Below are 16,703 nucleotides of genomic sequence, written 5' to 3'. Positions count from 1 at the left end.
GGCAGTTGGTGGTTGGTTGTTGGAACCATCTGAAGTTTCACTTACTACCTGGCAGTTGGTGCTGTCAGCTGAGACCTCAGAGGGGTTTTCAGTGCTTAACATGTGGACTTTCTATGTGGTTTCTTACTTTCTTCACCGCCTGGTGCCTGGGTTCCAAGAACAAGTGTTCTGTAAGGGCCAGTTGGAAGCATATCCCCTGTCATGACCTAGTCTCGAAAGTGACATAGTATCACTTCTGCTGGTCTGCTAGATTCAAGGGCAAGAAAGCTGGACCTCACCTCTGGATGGAAAGAGTGTCAGTGTCACAGTGGGAGGAGAGCATGTGGGAAGGGATATGTCATTGTGGTCGTTTTGGAAAATTGGGGCTAAGGGTTAGGAGACAAGGCTTTTTGGTTAAGAGAGGCCAAGAAATCTCTTGAAACAAAAGTCAAATCTTACAAGGTAGGTATTTTTCTCTCTTTAAAAAGTCACCGTCACCACCACCCGTACCTGGGTTTATATGATGGTGTGTGAGGTTGGCACAGAATCAAAGGACATCTGGGAAATTTTTGCAGTTTTGGAGCTTATAAAATCTTTGGTAAGGACATGCCCTGATTTCCGTGGTGGAACGTAGGCCATGTGCATGCAGATCCCCCCTAAAATGCACCTCGTCAGTTCATTCCAATAATGGGGGCTATGTTATCTATTGCTGCACAAAAAATTACTTTAAAACGTAGCAGCGGAAAACTAAAATCACTTCTCATCTTACAAAGCTTTGGAGGGTCAGGATTCTAGGAGGAGCAGCTCAGCAGGGTGGTTCTGGCTCATAGTGTTTCAGGAAGTGCAGTCAAAAATGTCAGCTAGGGCTCTGTCATCTGAAGGCAGGTGTGTGCCTAAGATGGTTTACTCACATGGCTGTTGGCAAGACGCCTCAGTTTCTCTCCACATGGAGCTCTCCATGGAGCTTCTTGGCTGTTCTCAGAACGTGGCAGCTTCTCCCAGAGTAGTAAGGGAGAGGCTGCAGCCACAGTATTTTTTATGACCCAGTCTGAGAAGTCATAAGTATCAGTTCTGCCACGTACTATTTGCTAGAAATAAGTTAACTAAGTATAGCCCACACTCAAAGGGAAGGGGATCAGGCTTGATCCTGTAAAGGGAGGGATATCAAAGGATTTTTTGAAACCAACACAACCTGTTTGAAGGCAGACTCCAAACCTTTTAATTATGACAAATTTCTGGAAAGATAAATAGACTCTAATATGATGATGATCATAAAATACCACTGGTACAAATAAGGTGGTGTTGGTGCAGAAATATATGGACTGATTTATGGAGCAGAGTAAGCACCCAAGAAGTAGAACTTGACAGAAATGTGAATTTACTATGTGATAAAGAGGATGCCTCAATTCAATGGATAAAGGAAATATGATTTGAAAATTGTACTGAAGCAATTGGTTATTTATTTTGAAGTAAAAGTTAAAGCCTTACAGCACAGCATACAACACAGTAAATTCCAAAATGATAAATACATTCCATGTAAATTTTAAACATAAAGCAGCAAGAACAAAATATGGATGAATATTTGTATGATTTCAGGATAAATTTTCAGAATTTACTATAAAAATGAAAAAAATCACAAAATAAAAATTTGAACACTGAATTTTATAATAACATATACACATATATGTAAATAGTATATATAAGATGTATTATATGTATAAAATAAACTTTCAAAATATTTTCAGCACATAGGGAAAGTGTTGAATAAAGTACAAAAACTTAAAAATAGATTTTAAAATTCTTTAAGCATCTTAGTAAAGCCCACAAAAATTTTTAAATAGCTATGGAATATATAAAAAGACCAATTTAGTAAATGTAGACAAGATTAACAGTTGCCATCGTGAAGTCATCAAATTGGCAGATAAGAAAAAACTAAGGACGGGAAAAAAAAGGAATGAAGAAGGAAGAAATGGAAAGAAGGAGGAAAGGAAGGAAGCCAACCCAGTGTTGACTGTGAATTTATAAGGCAAATACTTTTGTAAATAGTTTGTGGGAGTATAAATTTGTAGTCTCAGGAATGCAATTTGGCAATGTGTGTGTGTAAATAGGGGCTTAAAGCATTTTAACACTGGGGAAGTAATTAGAGTTAACACACAATCATGTTTAAAGATCACCCACAGTGATATTTGTAATAGTGAAAGATAGGTAGCCGTTTAAATGCCAATAAGAATAAATGGAAATGTTATGACAACCATGTTTTAAAAGGCTACTTCAGCAAGGCAGATGTGTATAAGTTAAGAGAATGAAGCAGGGTACTAACACTCAAAATATAATATGCATAATGTATAAAGTACCCAAACATTATCTGAGGTTTATTTTAATTGGTGGGGTTAGAAATGATTTTTAACTTCTGTCTACTTTTATATGTTTCCCATTTTTTCTAAAATTGATATGTAATATACTTAAAAATGGAAAAATTTTATTTATTTTTTTTTTCAGAGAGAGAGAGGGAGAGCACCAGAGGGAGGAGGGTCAGAGGGAGAAGCAGACTCCCCACGCTGAGCGGGGAGCCTGATGTGGGACTCAAACCTGGGACTTCCAAGATCATGACCTGAGCTGAAGGCAGTTGCTTAGCCAACTGAGCCACCCAGGCACCTAGGAAAAATGTTATTTTAAAAGAAGAACCATAGCAAGACAGATTGGCAAGAACAGAGGAAAGAAGTTCTCATACTTGTTCTGCCAAATAACCATTAGTTCCTGACGCCTTCTTGAAATTTCCCATTCTGAGTGGGATGAAGATATTGTTTATGATTTTAAAGCATCACCAGTTACACTTTCAAAATGATGATATGTTCCAGATATTTATCACATTCCAGATATTATTTTTATGACTTTGCAACAATAATTGGTCTCACAATAAACATTTCCCAAGACTCAGTCAATGGAAAGGAGAAAAGTAAAGCTTTATGAGTAGAAACTTGAAGAATTATTAGTGCTCTTAAAGGGAACCTCTTGTAGTTATTCTGTGAGTATTTATGGAATGCCAGCAGCAAATCTCAGTATATAACCTTGTGGGGGAGATAACAAAGAAATAGAATGTCCTTTGACATCACTTGTAGGAATTCATCAATTCAATACACAGGTATTGACTCTCTGCTTTAGCTCTTTTAGGCACTGGGGATGGATTTAGTGAACAAAACAAAATACCTGCCCATCAAGAATTTACTCTATTTTAAATGTTAATATCTAACTTTCAGGAACTAGAAATAGGAACTGAGGCCTGAGGAAGTAGTAAATCAGTTCCCCTGAGTTTATCATTTTCTGAGTTTATCATTTATGTGAGTCCACATTTCCTAGCGCAGCAAATGTCTTTTCGTTACCTTATTTAGTGCGTCTTTCAGCTCCTTGTTCCTCATGCTGTAGATCAAGGGGTTCAAGACAGGGGTGACGAAGGTGTAGACAACAGACACCACACGACCCATTTCTGGGTTGTAGCTAGAGCTGGGGCGTAGATAGATGAGGCTACAGCAGCCATATTGGAGGAGAACCACAGTCAAATGAGAAGAGCAGGTGGAGAAGGCCTTGTGCCGCCCCTCTGCAGAGCGGATCTTCAAAATGGCAGCCACAATGAAGGTGTAGGAGATGGAGATCAAGGAAAAGGGAATGGTAAGGATGATAACACTGACAATGAAGATCATGGCTTCTTGCATTCGAGTATCTCCACAGGCCAACCGCAAGATCGGGAGTACGTCACAGTAGAAGTGTGTGATCCTGTTGTGGCCACAAAATGGCAGGTGGAAAATCAGAGCTGTGAGTTGTAAGGCTAGAATGAAGCCAAGGACCAGGGCTCCCACTGCCAGCTGGGCACACAGCTGCCATCTCATGATGAGGGTGTAACGCAGGGGATCCCGAATAGCTACAAACCGGTCGTAAGCCATGATCGCCAAGAGGATACAATCAGCACTGCCCAGAAAGACAAAGAAGAACATCTGTGTGCCACAGCCAGTGAAAGAGATGGGTATTCTCCCCATGGTCAGGAGGTTGACCAAAGCAAGAGGAGCCACAGTGGAAGAGTAAAAGATCTCCAGAACTGCCAAGTTGGCCAGAAAGAAATACATGGGAGTGTGGAGTGAACGCTCTGCCCAGACAGTGAGGAAGATTGTGGCATTACCAAAGAGACTGCCGATATACATCAGCAGGAAGGCCACAAAAATAAGTATTTGTATCTCCAGGATGGGCGAAAATGGGTGAAAGTGGAACTGGATGTCTATGGTTTGGTTTTCATCCCCCATAAAAGTGGCACATCAGGTTTTCTAGGACAAAAGAAAAATTATGTTAGGAAAGAAAGTGCTTTGAGCTTTGGGATGAAGGTGATGATACTGTGTTAGCACCTCTAGCTTTAATAATCTCGAAGCCGAGTTTATACTGGGCACGTCACTCTCTAGTCTTGCTTGTGTTTGCCAGCTCACATTTTCAAGAGAGTTGGCTCAGGTTAACTAGAAAGCCTGCCACTTTTAGTAAGAGCCAAGTTAATTTGCCCCATGTGGCAATGGAGCTCAGGACTTTGATTTCACTTTCGTTTTGCAAGAACCAGCTGAACTAATAACCCCTGAGTTTCTAAACATACGTGTTACCTAGCAATAATATACTGGCTATCAAATATGGACTCGTAATGATCCTGAGTCCAAGTCCTATAATATACATTGGGATCATATTGTCCCATATAAATGATGCTCCATTGTTCTCTGAGGGTTAGGTTCCTAGACAGAAAAAAGAGGTCAACGGGCCAGTGCAGCGGCACTGAGCATGATGGCCCCATTAGTGCTTTGTGATTGCAGAAAAAACTCTGAGCCTTCTAGTACATTGGCCCTTAACTATAAGCACCCCATACCTTTTACAAACCTTCCCTGCGTTTTTAACCAAGAATCAAGAGAAGTACAGCAGTTTTAGAAACAGCATCCATATAAACATTTAGAAAATTCTTCCCACTATGACAATTGGACAATGCCCACATTCTTGCATATGGCAGAGAAAGTATCAAGTATGATATCTTGTACACCTTTCTAAAACAAACTTTTAATTTTTTTCTTTTATTCTATTTTTTGTGATAGTTTGTTTTATGTATGTCTTATTTATCATAGAGATATGATCTTCTGCAGGATAAGGATTGTATCTTACTCCTCCCCCTCTAATGCCTACTATGGTGACCAATAAACATTTGTAGAATGAATAGATCAATGAATACATTTTTCACAACCTGGGTAGATTTTCATTTAGGCAGAGCACATAGTCTTGTAAAGTATGACTTAAGGGTTCATGGAAAGAAAACATTCCTTTTACAAGCTGGGTGCAGCGTAGTTTCTTTATTAGAAAATATTATCACTGAAAATTTGTGCATCTTATTAGTACTTACTAGTTTGACTTCAAATAAATTCAGTGCTCAAATCTCAAACTGTTTTCCTCTGTATGGAAGATAATCCTCTCTCTCCATTATCTCCAGATAATCCTGAATCTCTGTTTGAGGATTAGACTGATGTAAATGTAAATTTCTGGTCTGGACCTTGCCCTGCTCTGGGCCTCACCACTGAAGGGGACCAAGCACCAAATGTAGAGTTTCTCTAGACTACTGGCAGTAGATGGGGCTAGAATAGACTTTCAGAAGGAGGGTAAAGGATTTAAAACGGCAAGGCCTTGTTTCACCTTCTTTGTAGTTACTGCCACACCCATAAACACACCCTCTACCCAATAGTCATCCCATAGGAAGTCATCCAAACTCCCATGGTTTTGTTAATTACTGCTTGGATCTGGGTCAGCTTCCTCCCCCCAGGAAGAAAGGTTAGGCATTTACCATAGGGATAAGAGTTGAAAGGCCTTGTAAAGACTCTCATTCATAAAATTATTTTTTTTCCTGGTAAAATGAAAAATGTACCCAGCTAAAATGAAAACGTGAGCTAAGATGCATGGGGGTGTGAGTGTAAATGAAAAGAGTCAGTTACAGTGCCATTTTATCTGTCAATAGCGCCTTACCTGATTTTATTTGCCAGAATCAACTCAACTTCTCTTTCAGGACCTGGAAAGAGGAAACATTTAATTTTTTTTACTTAAAACTTTTTTTTTTTTTTTTTTTTTTTTTTTTTTTTAGTATGCTCTATCCCCAGTATGGTGCCCAACAGCAGGCTTGAACTCACAACCCTGAGATCAAGACCTGAATTGAGATCAAAAGTCAGAGTCTTAACTAACTGAGCCACCTAGGCACCCTTAAAAGGGGAACATTTTAGAGCACTGTGCATAGGGGAGGAAAAAGTGACATAACCTGGATATAAACCTTGAAGAACGACTAGATGTCTTATAGCAACTTAGGGACAGTTAGACCACTCTATGCTTTTTCAATGTATTTCTGTTCCACTATCTCATTGGATTGCCTTAAAATATCCAGCAGGTAGGAAGGTAGCTATTAAGACCTCCATCTTGAGGCTAAGGCACAGAAAAGGTAATTAACTGACCCATTATCATTCAGGGGTTTAGAGGTGGAAGAGAGACTAGCATTTAGATCTCCTTGTACTTATCAATGATTACTTAAATCTTAGCTTGATTCTTGTCGCAGGACGGTGAGCCAGCTATGATCTTGTCACTGACACTCCCAGGGAACTCAGAACAAGCCAGCAAATGGCTTTTCTCAGGGTAAGGTTCTTAATGTTTATAGAAGAATGTTCTGAATGATACTATAGGAAAAGATAAAGAGAAATCTATTCAGAATTTCTAGCTAATTCCATGAATCTACAAGGCTTATACAGTTGGGGCTACTCTAAAAATACTACTAATTCAAGTGAAACTTGATGAGTCTTGGCTTAGCCTCAAAGGAGGTCAGATCATCTCAGAATTAAAGCAGTGTTTATAGGCACCCAAAGCATCAATCCCTGGTTCCTAAAAACACAGTCATACTGATTGGTCCACAGAATTGGAAGGAAAGCCTAGCAGAGTTAAGAATTTGAGGACTGGAGTTGAGAAGACCTGGGACCATCCCCTGTCTCTGCTATTTACCATCTGTGTGACCTTGAAAAGTTTCTCTCTATGCACTTCACTTCTTCATCTTCAAAATGCGATAATATCAGCATCTATCCCACAAAGCTGTTGTAAGGATTAAATGAAAGAATGACTATAAAGTGATTTATACAGCATCTGGTGGTGGTGTCATTCCAGGCTACCTATTGCCATAACTGATCTTTGAAAAGTTGTACTAATGGCCCTGTTTGAGTCTTTCCATAGATAACACGAGGTCTTATTCTGATATAGAAACCTTTGATGATCATGTTTTCCTGCTTTAGTTCTCTCTGTACAATTACATGTCTTCCTGCGTCTGATTTACCTCCACAGGACAAAGTATAAGTACATTGGTGCGGCATTGTCATTACTCCAATTTGAACCAGGACAATCTAGTCCTGTGAGGAAATCCAGTGACTATAAAAAGGTATTTCCAAGTCCGTCCAAATTTTCCAGGGTATCTTGACCTTTCTGAATTTTAATTACTATAATCGATGACTTAGGCTATTAATATTATATTTCTCTTATTTCACATTCTCCAAGAAGGATGGACTCATGGCTCTCATATCTCATGCATACCATTGTACACCGAGCACCTATCATTGTATCGGAATACAGGAGACAATAAATATAAGACTGAAGGCATGCATGAATGAATGAAGGGTTTCTTACTGGTATATACGAGGGAAAGGGAGAGCATATAGCATTGTCTGGGATATTTTGATGTTCTTGTAAGGAGTAGTTCAATGTAAGGCCTAATTACAATCCTCATAAGAGGTAAAAAAAAAAATAGTAGGGAACTTATCCAGAATATTTTGAATCGTGCAGCTGGAGCCCAAAGAATTTCCACCTCATTCCTTAGGACCATACAGATTTATGTTAAATAATGGTATGTTCAGGAGTTAGCCTATTTGCCCATGAAATAGTCATTGCCATTCTTTTTTTTTTTTTTAAAGATTTTATTTATTTATTTGACAGACAGAGATCACAAGTTGGCAGAGAGGCAGGCAGAGAGAGAGGAGGAAGCAGGCTCCCCGCTGAGCAGAGAGCCCGATGTGGGGCTGGATCCCAGGACCCTGAGATCATGACCTGAGCTGAAGGCAGAGGATTTAACCCACTGAGCCACCCAGGCGCCCCAGTCATTGCCATTCTTGTGACTAGATGCATAGCTTCCCAGTTCTGTTCATTTTGAAGTTGTCAGATGTTTTTCTGCTCTTAACCCAAACTGGAATGTTCATTGTTCAATGCATAGTGAAACTCTTTTGATCCCCTTTGTCTGTCTTCACATGGACTAAATTGTGAGAACAAGGACCCATGATAAATGGCAGGTCTGTAAGTCACTAATTACCTGGAAAGAAAGTCAAAACATCTATCAAAATTTTCCTGGTAGAGCCAGTCTTCCAGACTTTTACAGATGTTACAAAAACCAAAGACAGAGACAGAATATTTGTTATTCTAATGGTTAATTAGAATCATCTTATTATCAAAAACTCTGATGGTATATTGCCTTTGCTATAATCTTCAGAGTTGGCTCTTAAGCACATAGGTAAGGAATCTGATGCCCTACAAGGCAACAAAGAGGAATTGGCTGAAAACTTACCTTCCTCTGGAAGGAGGAACTATCTTCTAATCCAAGTGTTATTTCTAAAGATTTCCCTCAATCCTCAAGCTTTTACAATTTCTGCAGGGATCTTTGGGACCAACCTCCCCTGGGTGTTCCCAGATCCCTGTCCACAAACAATTGCCAGGTTGTGGCACAGACCTTGTCATTGCTCCTCCTTCCCCAAGCCACACTCACCATCCAGGGTTTCTGTCAAGCACGGAGTCTCTTCAGCAATCTTGCATCTTGCTGTGTTTTAGTTCAAGGGAGGCATTTATCCCTAAGAGTCTGGTGTCTTAGAAGGGTTTCGCAATCCAGTCAAATTTCATCTCTAACAGGTTTATAGCCCTTAGAAATTGAAAGCAAGAAAAACAAACAACGTTTATCATTCACTGTTTAGTAGCCTTTAAAGGCTTGACTTACGTTTCATAAGTAGTTTAGTTTGCCTTGATGAAGTCATCCCCTTTCTCAATTGTTTTAAAAATAGTTCTTGGGTGTTATTTTCCTTGATAGTGTCATTAAGCCAAAAACCAACAACCAGAATAGTCTCTCTCCCGGAGTAAGATGTCCTTACTTACACCTTATGAAAAGGTGTCCTTTTCATAAAGAAAAAAACATACTAAGTAATATATCTAATGAAGAGTTGAGAAATTGAAGCAGACAGACATCTGATTATTTTGTATTGAAGTATAATTAACAGTGTTACATTAGTTTCAGATGTACAACATACTGATTGGACAATTCTGTAACCACTGTAAGTGTAGTCACCATCTGTCACCATGCAACATTATTACAGTATTATTGACTATATTCCCTATGCTGCACTTTTTATCTCTGGAATACTTGAGTATTTTGAGGCAAGCCCCTTGACATGTAGGATGTAGGCAAGATTTTGGATTAACGGCATACTTCATTGCCGTTCCTATATTCTGAAGTGGTGTAGACATATCTTTAGGTTATGTCTTTAAACTTCTTTTTCTTTGGGGGTGGCGCCTGGGTGGCTCAGTGGGTTAAGCCTCTGCCTTTGGCTTGGGTCATGATCCCAGGGTCCTGGGATCGAGCCCCACATCAGTCTCTCTGCTCAGCGGTGAGCCTGCTTCCCCGCCCCCACCCCCACCTGCCTCTCTGCCTACTTGTGATCTCTCTGTCAAATAAATAAAAATTAAAAAAAAAAAAAAGAATTTAAACTTCTTTTTTTTTTTTACTAGTTGGAATTTTTATTTAATGGCTATCAATGATTTATTTTTTTATTTGAATATAGTTGACATACAATGTTACATTAGTTTTGAGAAGTACAAAATGGTAATTGGACAAATTTATGAACTATGCTCACTACAAGTGTACCTACCATCTGCTTTAATGATCTTTTTTTTTAATTAAAAAATTTTTTTTATTAAATTTTATTTTTTATAAACATATAATATATTTTTATCCCCAGGGGTACAGGTCTGTGAATCGCCAGGTTTACACACTTCACAGCACTCACCATAGCACATACCCTCCCCAATGTCTATAACCCCACCCCCCCTCTCCAAACCCCCCTCCCCCCATCAACCCTCAGTTTGTTTTGTGAGATTAAGAGTCACTTACGGTTTGTCTCCCTCCCAATCCCATCTTGTTTCATTTATTCTTCTCCTACTTCTTCTTTTTTTAAAAAAGATTTTATTTATTTATTTAACAGAGAGATACACAGCAAGAGAAGGAACACAAGCAGGGGGAATGGGAGAGGGAGAAGCAGGCTTTCTGAAAAGCAGGGAGCCTGATGCGGGGCTCCATCCCAGGACCCTGGATCATGACCTGAGCCAAAGGCAGACACTCAACGACTGAGCCACCCAGGTAACCCTGTCTTTAAACTTCTTAAATCATTATTATCTCTTCTTTCAAAAATTGGTTTGGTACCACTACCACCAGAGGGGAATGTCACCATTATTTTCAAGAGACTTAAAAATTTTCTTTATGTGTGTTGAGTTTGAGATACTACCTTACACCAGTTAGAACGGCCAAAATTAACAAGACAATAAACAACGTGTGTTGGAGAGGATGTGGAGAATGGGGAACCCTCTTACATTGTTGGTGGGAATGCGAGTTGGTGCAGCCACTTTGGAAAACAGTGTGGAGATTCCTTAAGAAATTAAAAATAGAGCTACCCTATGACCCTGCAATTGCACTACTGGGTATTTACCCCAAAGATACAGATGTCATGAAAAGAAGGGCCATCTGTACCCCGATGTTCACAGCAGCAATGGCCACAGTCACCAAACTGTGGAAAGAACTAAGATGCCCTTCACCAGATAAATGGATAAGGAAAATGTGGTCCATGTATACTATGGAGTATTATGCCTCCATCAGAAAGGATGAATACCCAACTTTTAAATCAACATGGATGGGACTGGAAGAGATTATGCTGAGTGAAATAAGTCAAGCAGAGAGAGTCAATTATCATATGGTTTCACTTACTTGTGGAGCATAAGGAATAACATGGAGGACATGGGGAGATGGAGAGGAAAAGGGAGTTGGACGGGTAGATGAACCATGAGAGACTGTGGACTCTGAAAAACAATCTGAGTGTTTTGGAGGAGAGGGTTGGGAGGTTGGGTGAGCCTGGTGGTGGATATTATGGAGGGCACGTATTGCATGGAGCACTAGGTGTGGTGCATAATCAATGAATTCTGGAACACTGAAAATAAATTTTAAAAATAAATAAAAATTTAACAAAAATTTTCTTTATTAAAGAATGGGGTACCCCTGAAACTAATAATACACTATATATTAACTAATTTGAATTCAAATTTTTGAAAAAAAGAGGGGAAAGTTGGAGAAAAAGAAGTGAACAAATTTTTGTGGATTTAAAAACATGGTCATTAAAAAATAATGTAAAGTATGTGTAAAATATGCACATATCATAATATGCAATGCTTTCTAAGTACTTTTGCATTACTCTTTTATTCCTTACACTATCTTGTTAGCTTGAAATGATCATTCCCATTTTACAGATGAGTCAGTAGAAGCTCACCAGGCTAAGTAATGGATAGTGCTAGAGCCAGGGCTGAAATTCAGATTTCATAACATAAAGTCCTGTTTTGTTTATTATATTAAGCTAGCTTTAGTCTGTATTATTGTGACTATAATAATTGTTACTGCTTGTTATTAATTAAGCTTTTTGGTTTAATTTTATTAAAACTTTCTAGTAACCTTTTCTCTTTCCACCCTTTGTCTTTTTGATTCTATATTTCTCTTAATCATAAACTTTAGAAGAGGAACATTTTCGTGGTCACTTGGCTTATAAAGCTTCTTTGAAGTAGAAAAAAGTACTTTTTCAAGTTAAAAAGTTAAGCTGAGCACACTGTTTCTCAGTCATAATTAGAACAAACATGAATTCTATATAAAGTATACAGATCAAATTATTGAACTTAAATAGTAGAAAAATTAAATTTTTAACTACAATAAATATGTACTGGATATAATAATTTTTTTTTAAAGATTTTATTTATTTATTTGACAGACAGAGATCACAAGTAGGCAGAGAGGCAGGCAGAGAGAGAGGAAGGGAAGCAGGCTCCCTGCTGAGCAGAGAGCCCGATGCGGGGCTCAATTCCAGGACCCTGAGATCATGACCTGAGCCGAAGGCAGAGGCTTTAACCCACTGAGCCACCCAGGCGCCCCTGGATATAATAATTTTTAAAGTGTTATTTAGAAATTTTTCATTGAAATGTAGGTGACATATATTGGTTTCAGGTGTACAACATAATGATATAATAGTTACATATCTTAACAAATGCTCATCACGGTAAGTGTAGCCACCATCTGTCACCATACAAAGTTATTGCAATATTTTTTCTCTTTTATTTTATTTATTTATTTGAGAGAGAGAGAGACAGGATGAGATAGAGAGAGAGAGACCAAGAGAGCGTAAGCATGAGCAGGGGGAGAGGCAGAGGGAGAAGCAGGCTCCCTGCTGAGCAGGGGCTCCATCCCAGGACCCTGGGATCATGAGCTGACCTGAAGGCAGAGGCTTAACTGACTGAGTCACCCAGGCACCCCAAAAGTTATTGCAATATTATTGACTGTATTTCCTATGTTGTACTTTTAGTTCCTGTGACTTATTTATTTTATAACTGGAGGTTTCTACCTCTTTGTCCCCTTGACCTGTTTTGTTCATCCCCCTATCTCCACTCTCCTGTGGCGACCACCAGTTTGTTCTCTTTATTTATGAGTCTGTTTCTCTTTTGTTGTTGTTTGGTTGTTTGTTCATTTGTTTTATTTTTTATATTCTACATATAAGTGAAATCATATGGAATTTGTCTTAAAAATTTCTTTTTTTTAATCATTTTTAAAAATTTATTTTCAGCATAACAGTATTCATTGTTTTTTGTACCACACCCAGTGCTCCATGCAGTCCGTGCCCTCTCTAATACCCACTACCTGATTCCCCCAACCTCCCACCCCCCCACCTCTTCAAACCCTTCAGATTGTTTTTCAGAGTCCACAGTCTCTCATTGTTCATCTCCCCTTCCAATTTCCCCCAAATGCCTTCTCCTAACTCCCCATGTCCTCCATGCTATTTGTTATGCTCCACAAATAAGTGAAACCATATGATAATTGACTTCTCTCTGCTTGACTTAAGTTTTGACAAATATATGGATAACCTGGAACCTTTGCTTGTAGAAATACAAAATGGTATAGATGCTATGGAAAATAGTATGACAGTTCCTCAAAAAATTAAACACAAAATTATCATCTGATCAAGCATTCCACTTTTAGGTATGTGCCCCCCCCACACTGAAAATTGAAAACAAGGACTCAAACAGATGCTTGGGTATCCACGTTCATAGCAACGTTATTCACCATTGCTACATGTGGGGAAGAAACCCGAGTGTCCACTATGTCTTACATAGATGAACCTTAAAGACTTTATGCTAAGTGAAGTAAGTCAGACACAAAATCCAGACACTGTGTGATTCCACTTACATGAGGTGCAAAGAAGAGTCAGATTCATAGCAACGGAAAGTGGAATGATTCTTACCAATGGCTGGAGGGAGAGAGGATGGGGAGTTAGTGTTTAGTGGAGATAGAGTTTCAGGTTGGGAAGATGAGAAAGTCTGGAGATGGATGGTGGGGATGGTTGCACAAATGTGAACATACTTAATGCCACTGAGCTGTACAGTTAAAAATGGTTAAAGTGGTAAAGAGAGAGAGGGAGAGAGAATCTTTTCCTTTGAGCAGTGAGAATACAAGGGGTTTTACTTTCTCTTTTGTACTTTTCTGTATTTTCCAATTTTCCTTCAATTACCAATTGTTGCTTTTGTAAAAAGAAATAGGAATACCTTTAAAATTACATTTATTTCTTATAAAATATTTATACCTCTTGCTTCCATGGAAACAAACTTTTTCTGAGCATTTCAGTGCTTACCAGTTCTAATATCTCTGTTTTATAGAAGCCATCACTAGATTTGACAGTCATCCTTCTTATGCCATTGTAGACCTTAAGTTTTTTTTTAATTTTTAAAAATTATTAACATTTAAGGTATTATTTGTTTCAGGGGTACAAGTCTGTGATTCATCAGTCTTACACAATTCACAGCACTCGCCGCAAAACATACCCTCCCCAATGTCCATCATCCACTCCATCCCCCAACCCCCTCCCCTCTAGCAGCCCTCAGTTTGTTTCCAGAGTTTAAGAGCCTCTTATGGTTTGTCTTCCTCTCTGGTTTCATCTTATTTCACTTTTTCCTCTCTTGCCCTATGATCTTCTGCCTTGTTTTTTAAATTCCACGTATCAGTGAGATCATATGATAATTATCTTTCTGTAGACCTTAAGTTTTTAACAAATATTAAATTTGAGGAGCTATGTCCTCCACTAGCAACTGAAATTGGCAAATTTAGAAATGAGAGTTAAAAAATCCCGAGGCCTAGATAGTATTTGAAAATGTGCCTAGTAAATTATTACTGTAAGTATATTGCACTCTTAGAACAGGAATGTCATACTAGAGCTTAGAAAATTCTTTAAGATTTTTAATTCCACATACACTGAGTTCATATCAACAGCACATTCCTTACTGTGCTCACTCAGTTTCAAGGATAAAGTTTTACATATGACTACAGTGGCTCACTTTCTTCATAATGCTTTAAGTTACACATGTCAGCTCGGGTACTGAAAATTCTCTTAGGAGTATAAACCTTTCTTTGAAAGATAGTATTACTGTTTTCAATAGAGAAAAACAATAAATGGATTTGAAATTGATGAGCTAATTGTAAGATTCTCAATTCATACTCGAAATGCATGTTGCTCCTGTTTTTGTTTTTTCTTTTAAATTTCTGGCTGGGAAAAGTTGCCATCACGTTCAGAGACTGAAAATTTTACATGGAATAAATATATATATATATATATATATATATATATATATATATAGTGGTTGCTTTTTTTTTTTAAATGATTTATTGGTCTCTGTCATTGCTTCCAAGGGCATTATGTACAATGAATTTTGATGCCTGTATTATATGGCTTAAAATATTAATTTACATAAAATATTATGCCAAATTATAACTTGGAAAAGTGAATTTAAAAGTAGATATTTTCTAAAGTATGTCTTTGGCTTGCACTGTAGAAACTATATTCTTATTTATATCATCAGCAGTTTTCTGAAGAGCATTGTATACTGTGTTTTTAGAGGCATGATAGCAAACTCCATTTTTCTGTTATATATTTGACAACAGCTCCAAATTTATTTGATAAATATAACTTGGATTTGTTCTAGCATTTTGTTGGGATTGAAAAATCATTGTATATCTCTTGGATGATATAAAAGTTCACTGGCATCAAAAGTGAATTTTGCTACTTTGTTCACAATAGAATGGTTTACAATGTTTTAGAGGATCTTAGGTTTCAGTCTATTGTGTATTCCATGCAAATTTGTACCATTGTCATATGTCTTATCCACTCAAATTATTTGTATCTGGATTAAGCTCTTTTTGGCAGAAAAAAAAAAGCTAATGTACCCTTCATGCATACCGCATAATATCTATTATATGGTAGGTCCTCACAAAATAGTATCTCTAAATTGTCCAAATATGAAATCTCTCCATATTGTGATTTATTATATATTAAAATTGTTCATGTTATTTTTCTGCTCTGTGGCCCACTGTTATACTATTGTTTAAAAACAAATCCTCTCGGGGCACCTGGGTGGCTCAGTCATTAAGCGTCTGCCTTTGGCTCAGCGCCTTTGGCTCAGGTCATGATCCCAGCAGGATCCGTCTCCCTGCTCAGCAGGAAGCCTGCTTCTCCCTCTCCCATTCCCCCTGCTTGTGTTCCCTCTCTCACTGTCTCTCTCTCTCTCTCTGTGTCAAATAAATAAATAAAATATTTTAAAAAACAAAAAAAAATACAAGTCCTCCTTTATTCCTTCTTAAATTCCATTAGATTTTCAGCAGAACCTCAATTTTATTCTGTATCCTAACCAGGCCATTTCCTGAGCGGGTTCTATACTTTCCCACCTACATGCTTTGGTTCATCTCATGCCATTATACTAGACATATCCTAGGGTCTCTTGCCATCAAACACCAACCTATCCAGGGACACCTGGGCGGCTCAGTCGGATAAGCATCTGCGTTTGGCTCAGTTGATGATCCTAGAGTCCTGGGGTCAAGTACCTCATTCAGCTCCTTCCTTAGTGGGAAGCCTGCTTCCTCCTCTGCCTCTGCCTGTCACTCTGCCTGCTTGTGCTTTCTCTCTCTCTCTCTGACACATACATAAATAAAATCTTTAAAAAAAACACAAAAAACACCAACCTCTCCTAAAATTCATACTTAAAGAGGTGCTTTCTCAGACAACTATCATATGATCTCCCTGATATGAAGAAGTGGAGATGCAGCATGGGGGGTTAAGGGGGTAGGAGAAGAATAAATGAAACAAGATGGGATTGGGAGGGAGACAAACCATAAGTGACTCTTAATCTCACAAAACAAACTGAGGGTTGCTGCGGGGAGGGGGGTTGGGAGCAGGAGGTGGGGTTATGGACATTGGGGAGGGTATGTGCTATGGTGAGTGCTGTGAAGTGTGTAAACCTGGCGATTCACAGACCTG

At 38.5% G+C, this 16,703-nt stretch overlaps 1 protein-coding gene across 1 annotated transcript; it reads right to left on the bottom strand.

The window, feature by feature from the left end:
- Nucleotides 1–3,209: 3,209 nt before the first annotated feature.
- LOC111150094 (olfactory receptor 10V1-like) lies at nucleotides 3,210–4,438 on the bottom strand. The gene has a single exon (XM_022507438.1). The coding sequence runs from the start codon at nucleotides 4,269–4,271 to the stop codon at nucleotides 3,333–3,335; it is 939 nt and encodes a 312-aa protein (XP_022363146.1). The 5' UTR covers nucleotides 4,272–4,438; the 3' UTR covers nucleotides 3,210–3,332.
- Nucleotides 4,439–16,703: the final 12,265 nt, after the last annotated feature.

Source organism: Enhydra lutris, unplaced genomic scaffold (genome assembly GCF_002288905.1).
Source record: "Enhydra lutris kenyoni isolate GAN:26980312 unplaced genomic scaffold, ASM228890v2 scaffoldscaffold22, whole genome shotgun sequence".
In the NCBI taxonomy this organism is placed as follows: domain Eukaryota; kingdom Metazoa; phylum Chordata; class Mammalia; order Carnivora; family Mustelidae; genus Enhydra; species Enhydra lutris.
Note: the sequence above shows the minus strand (reverse complement) of the source record. Positions and strands in the feature narration are given on the sequence as shown.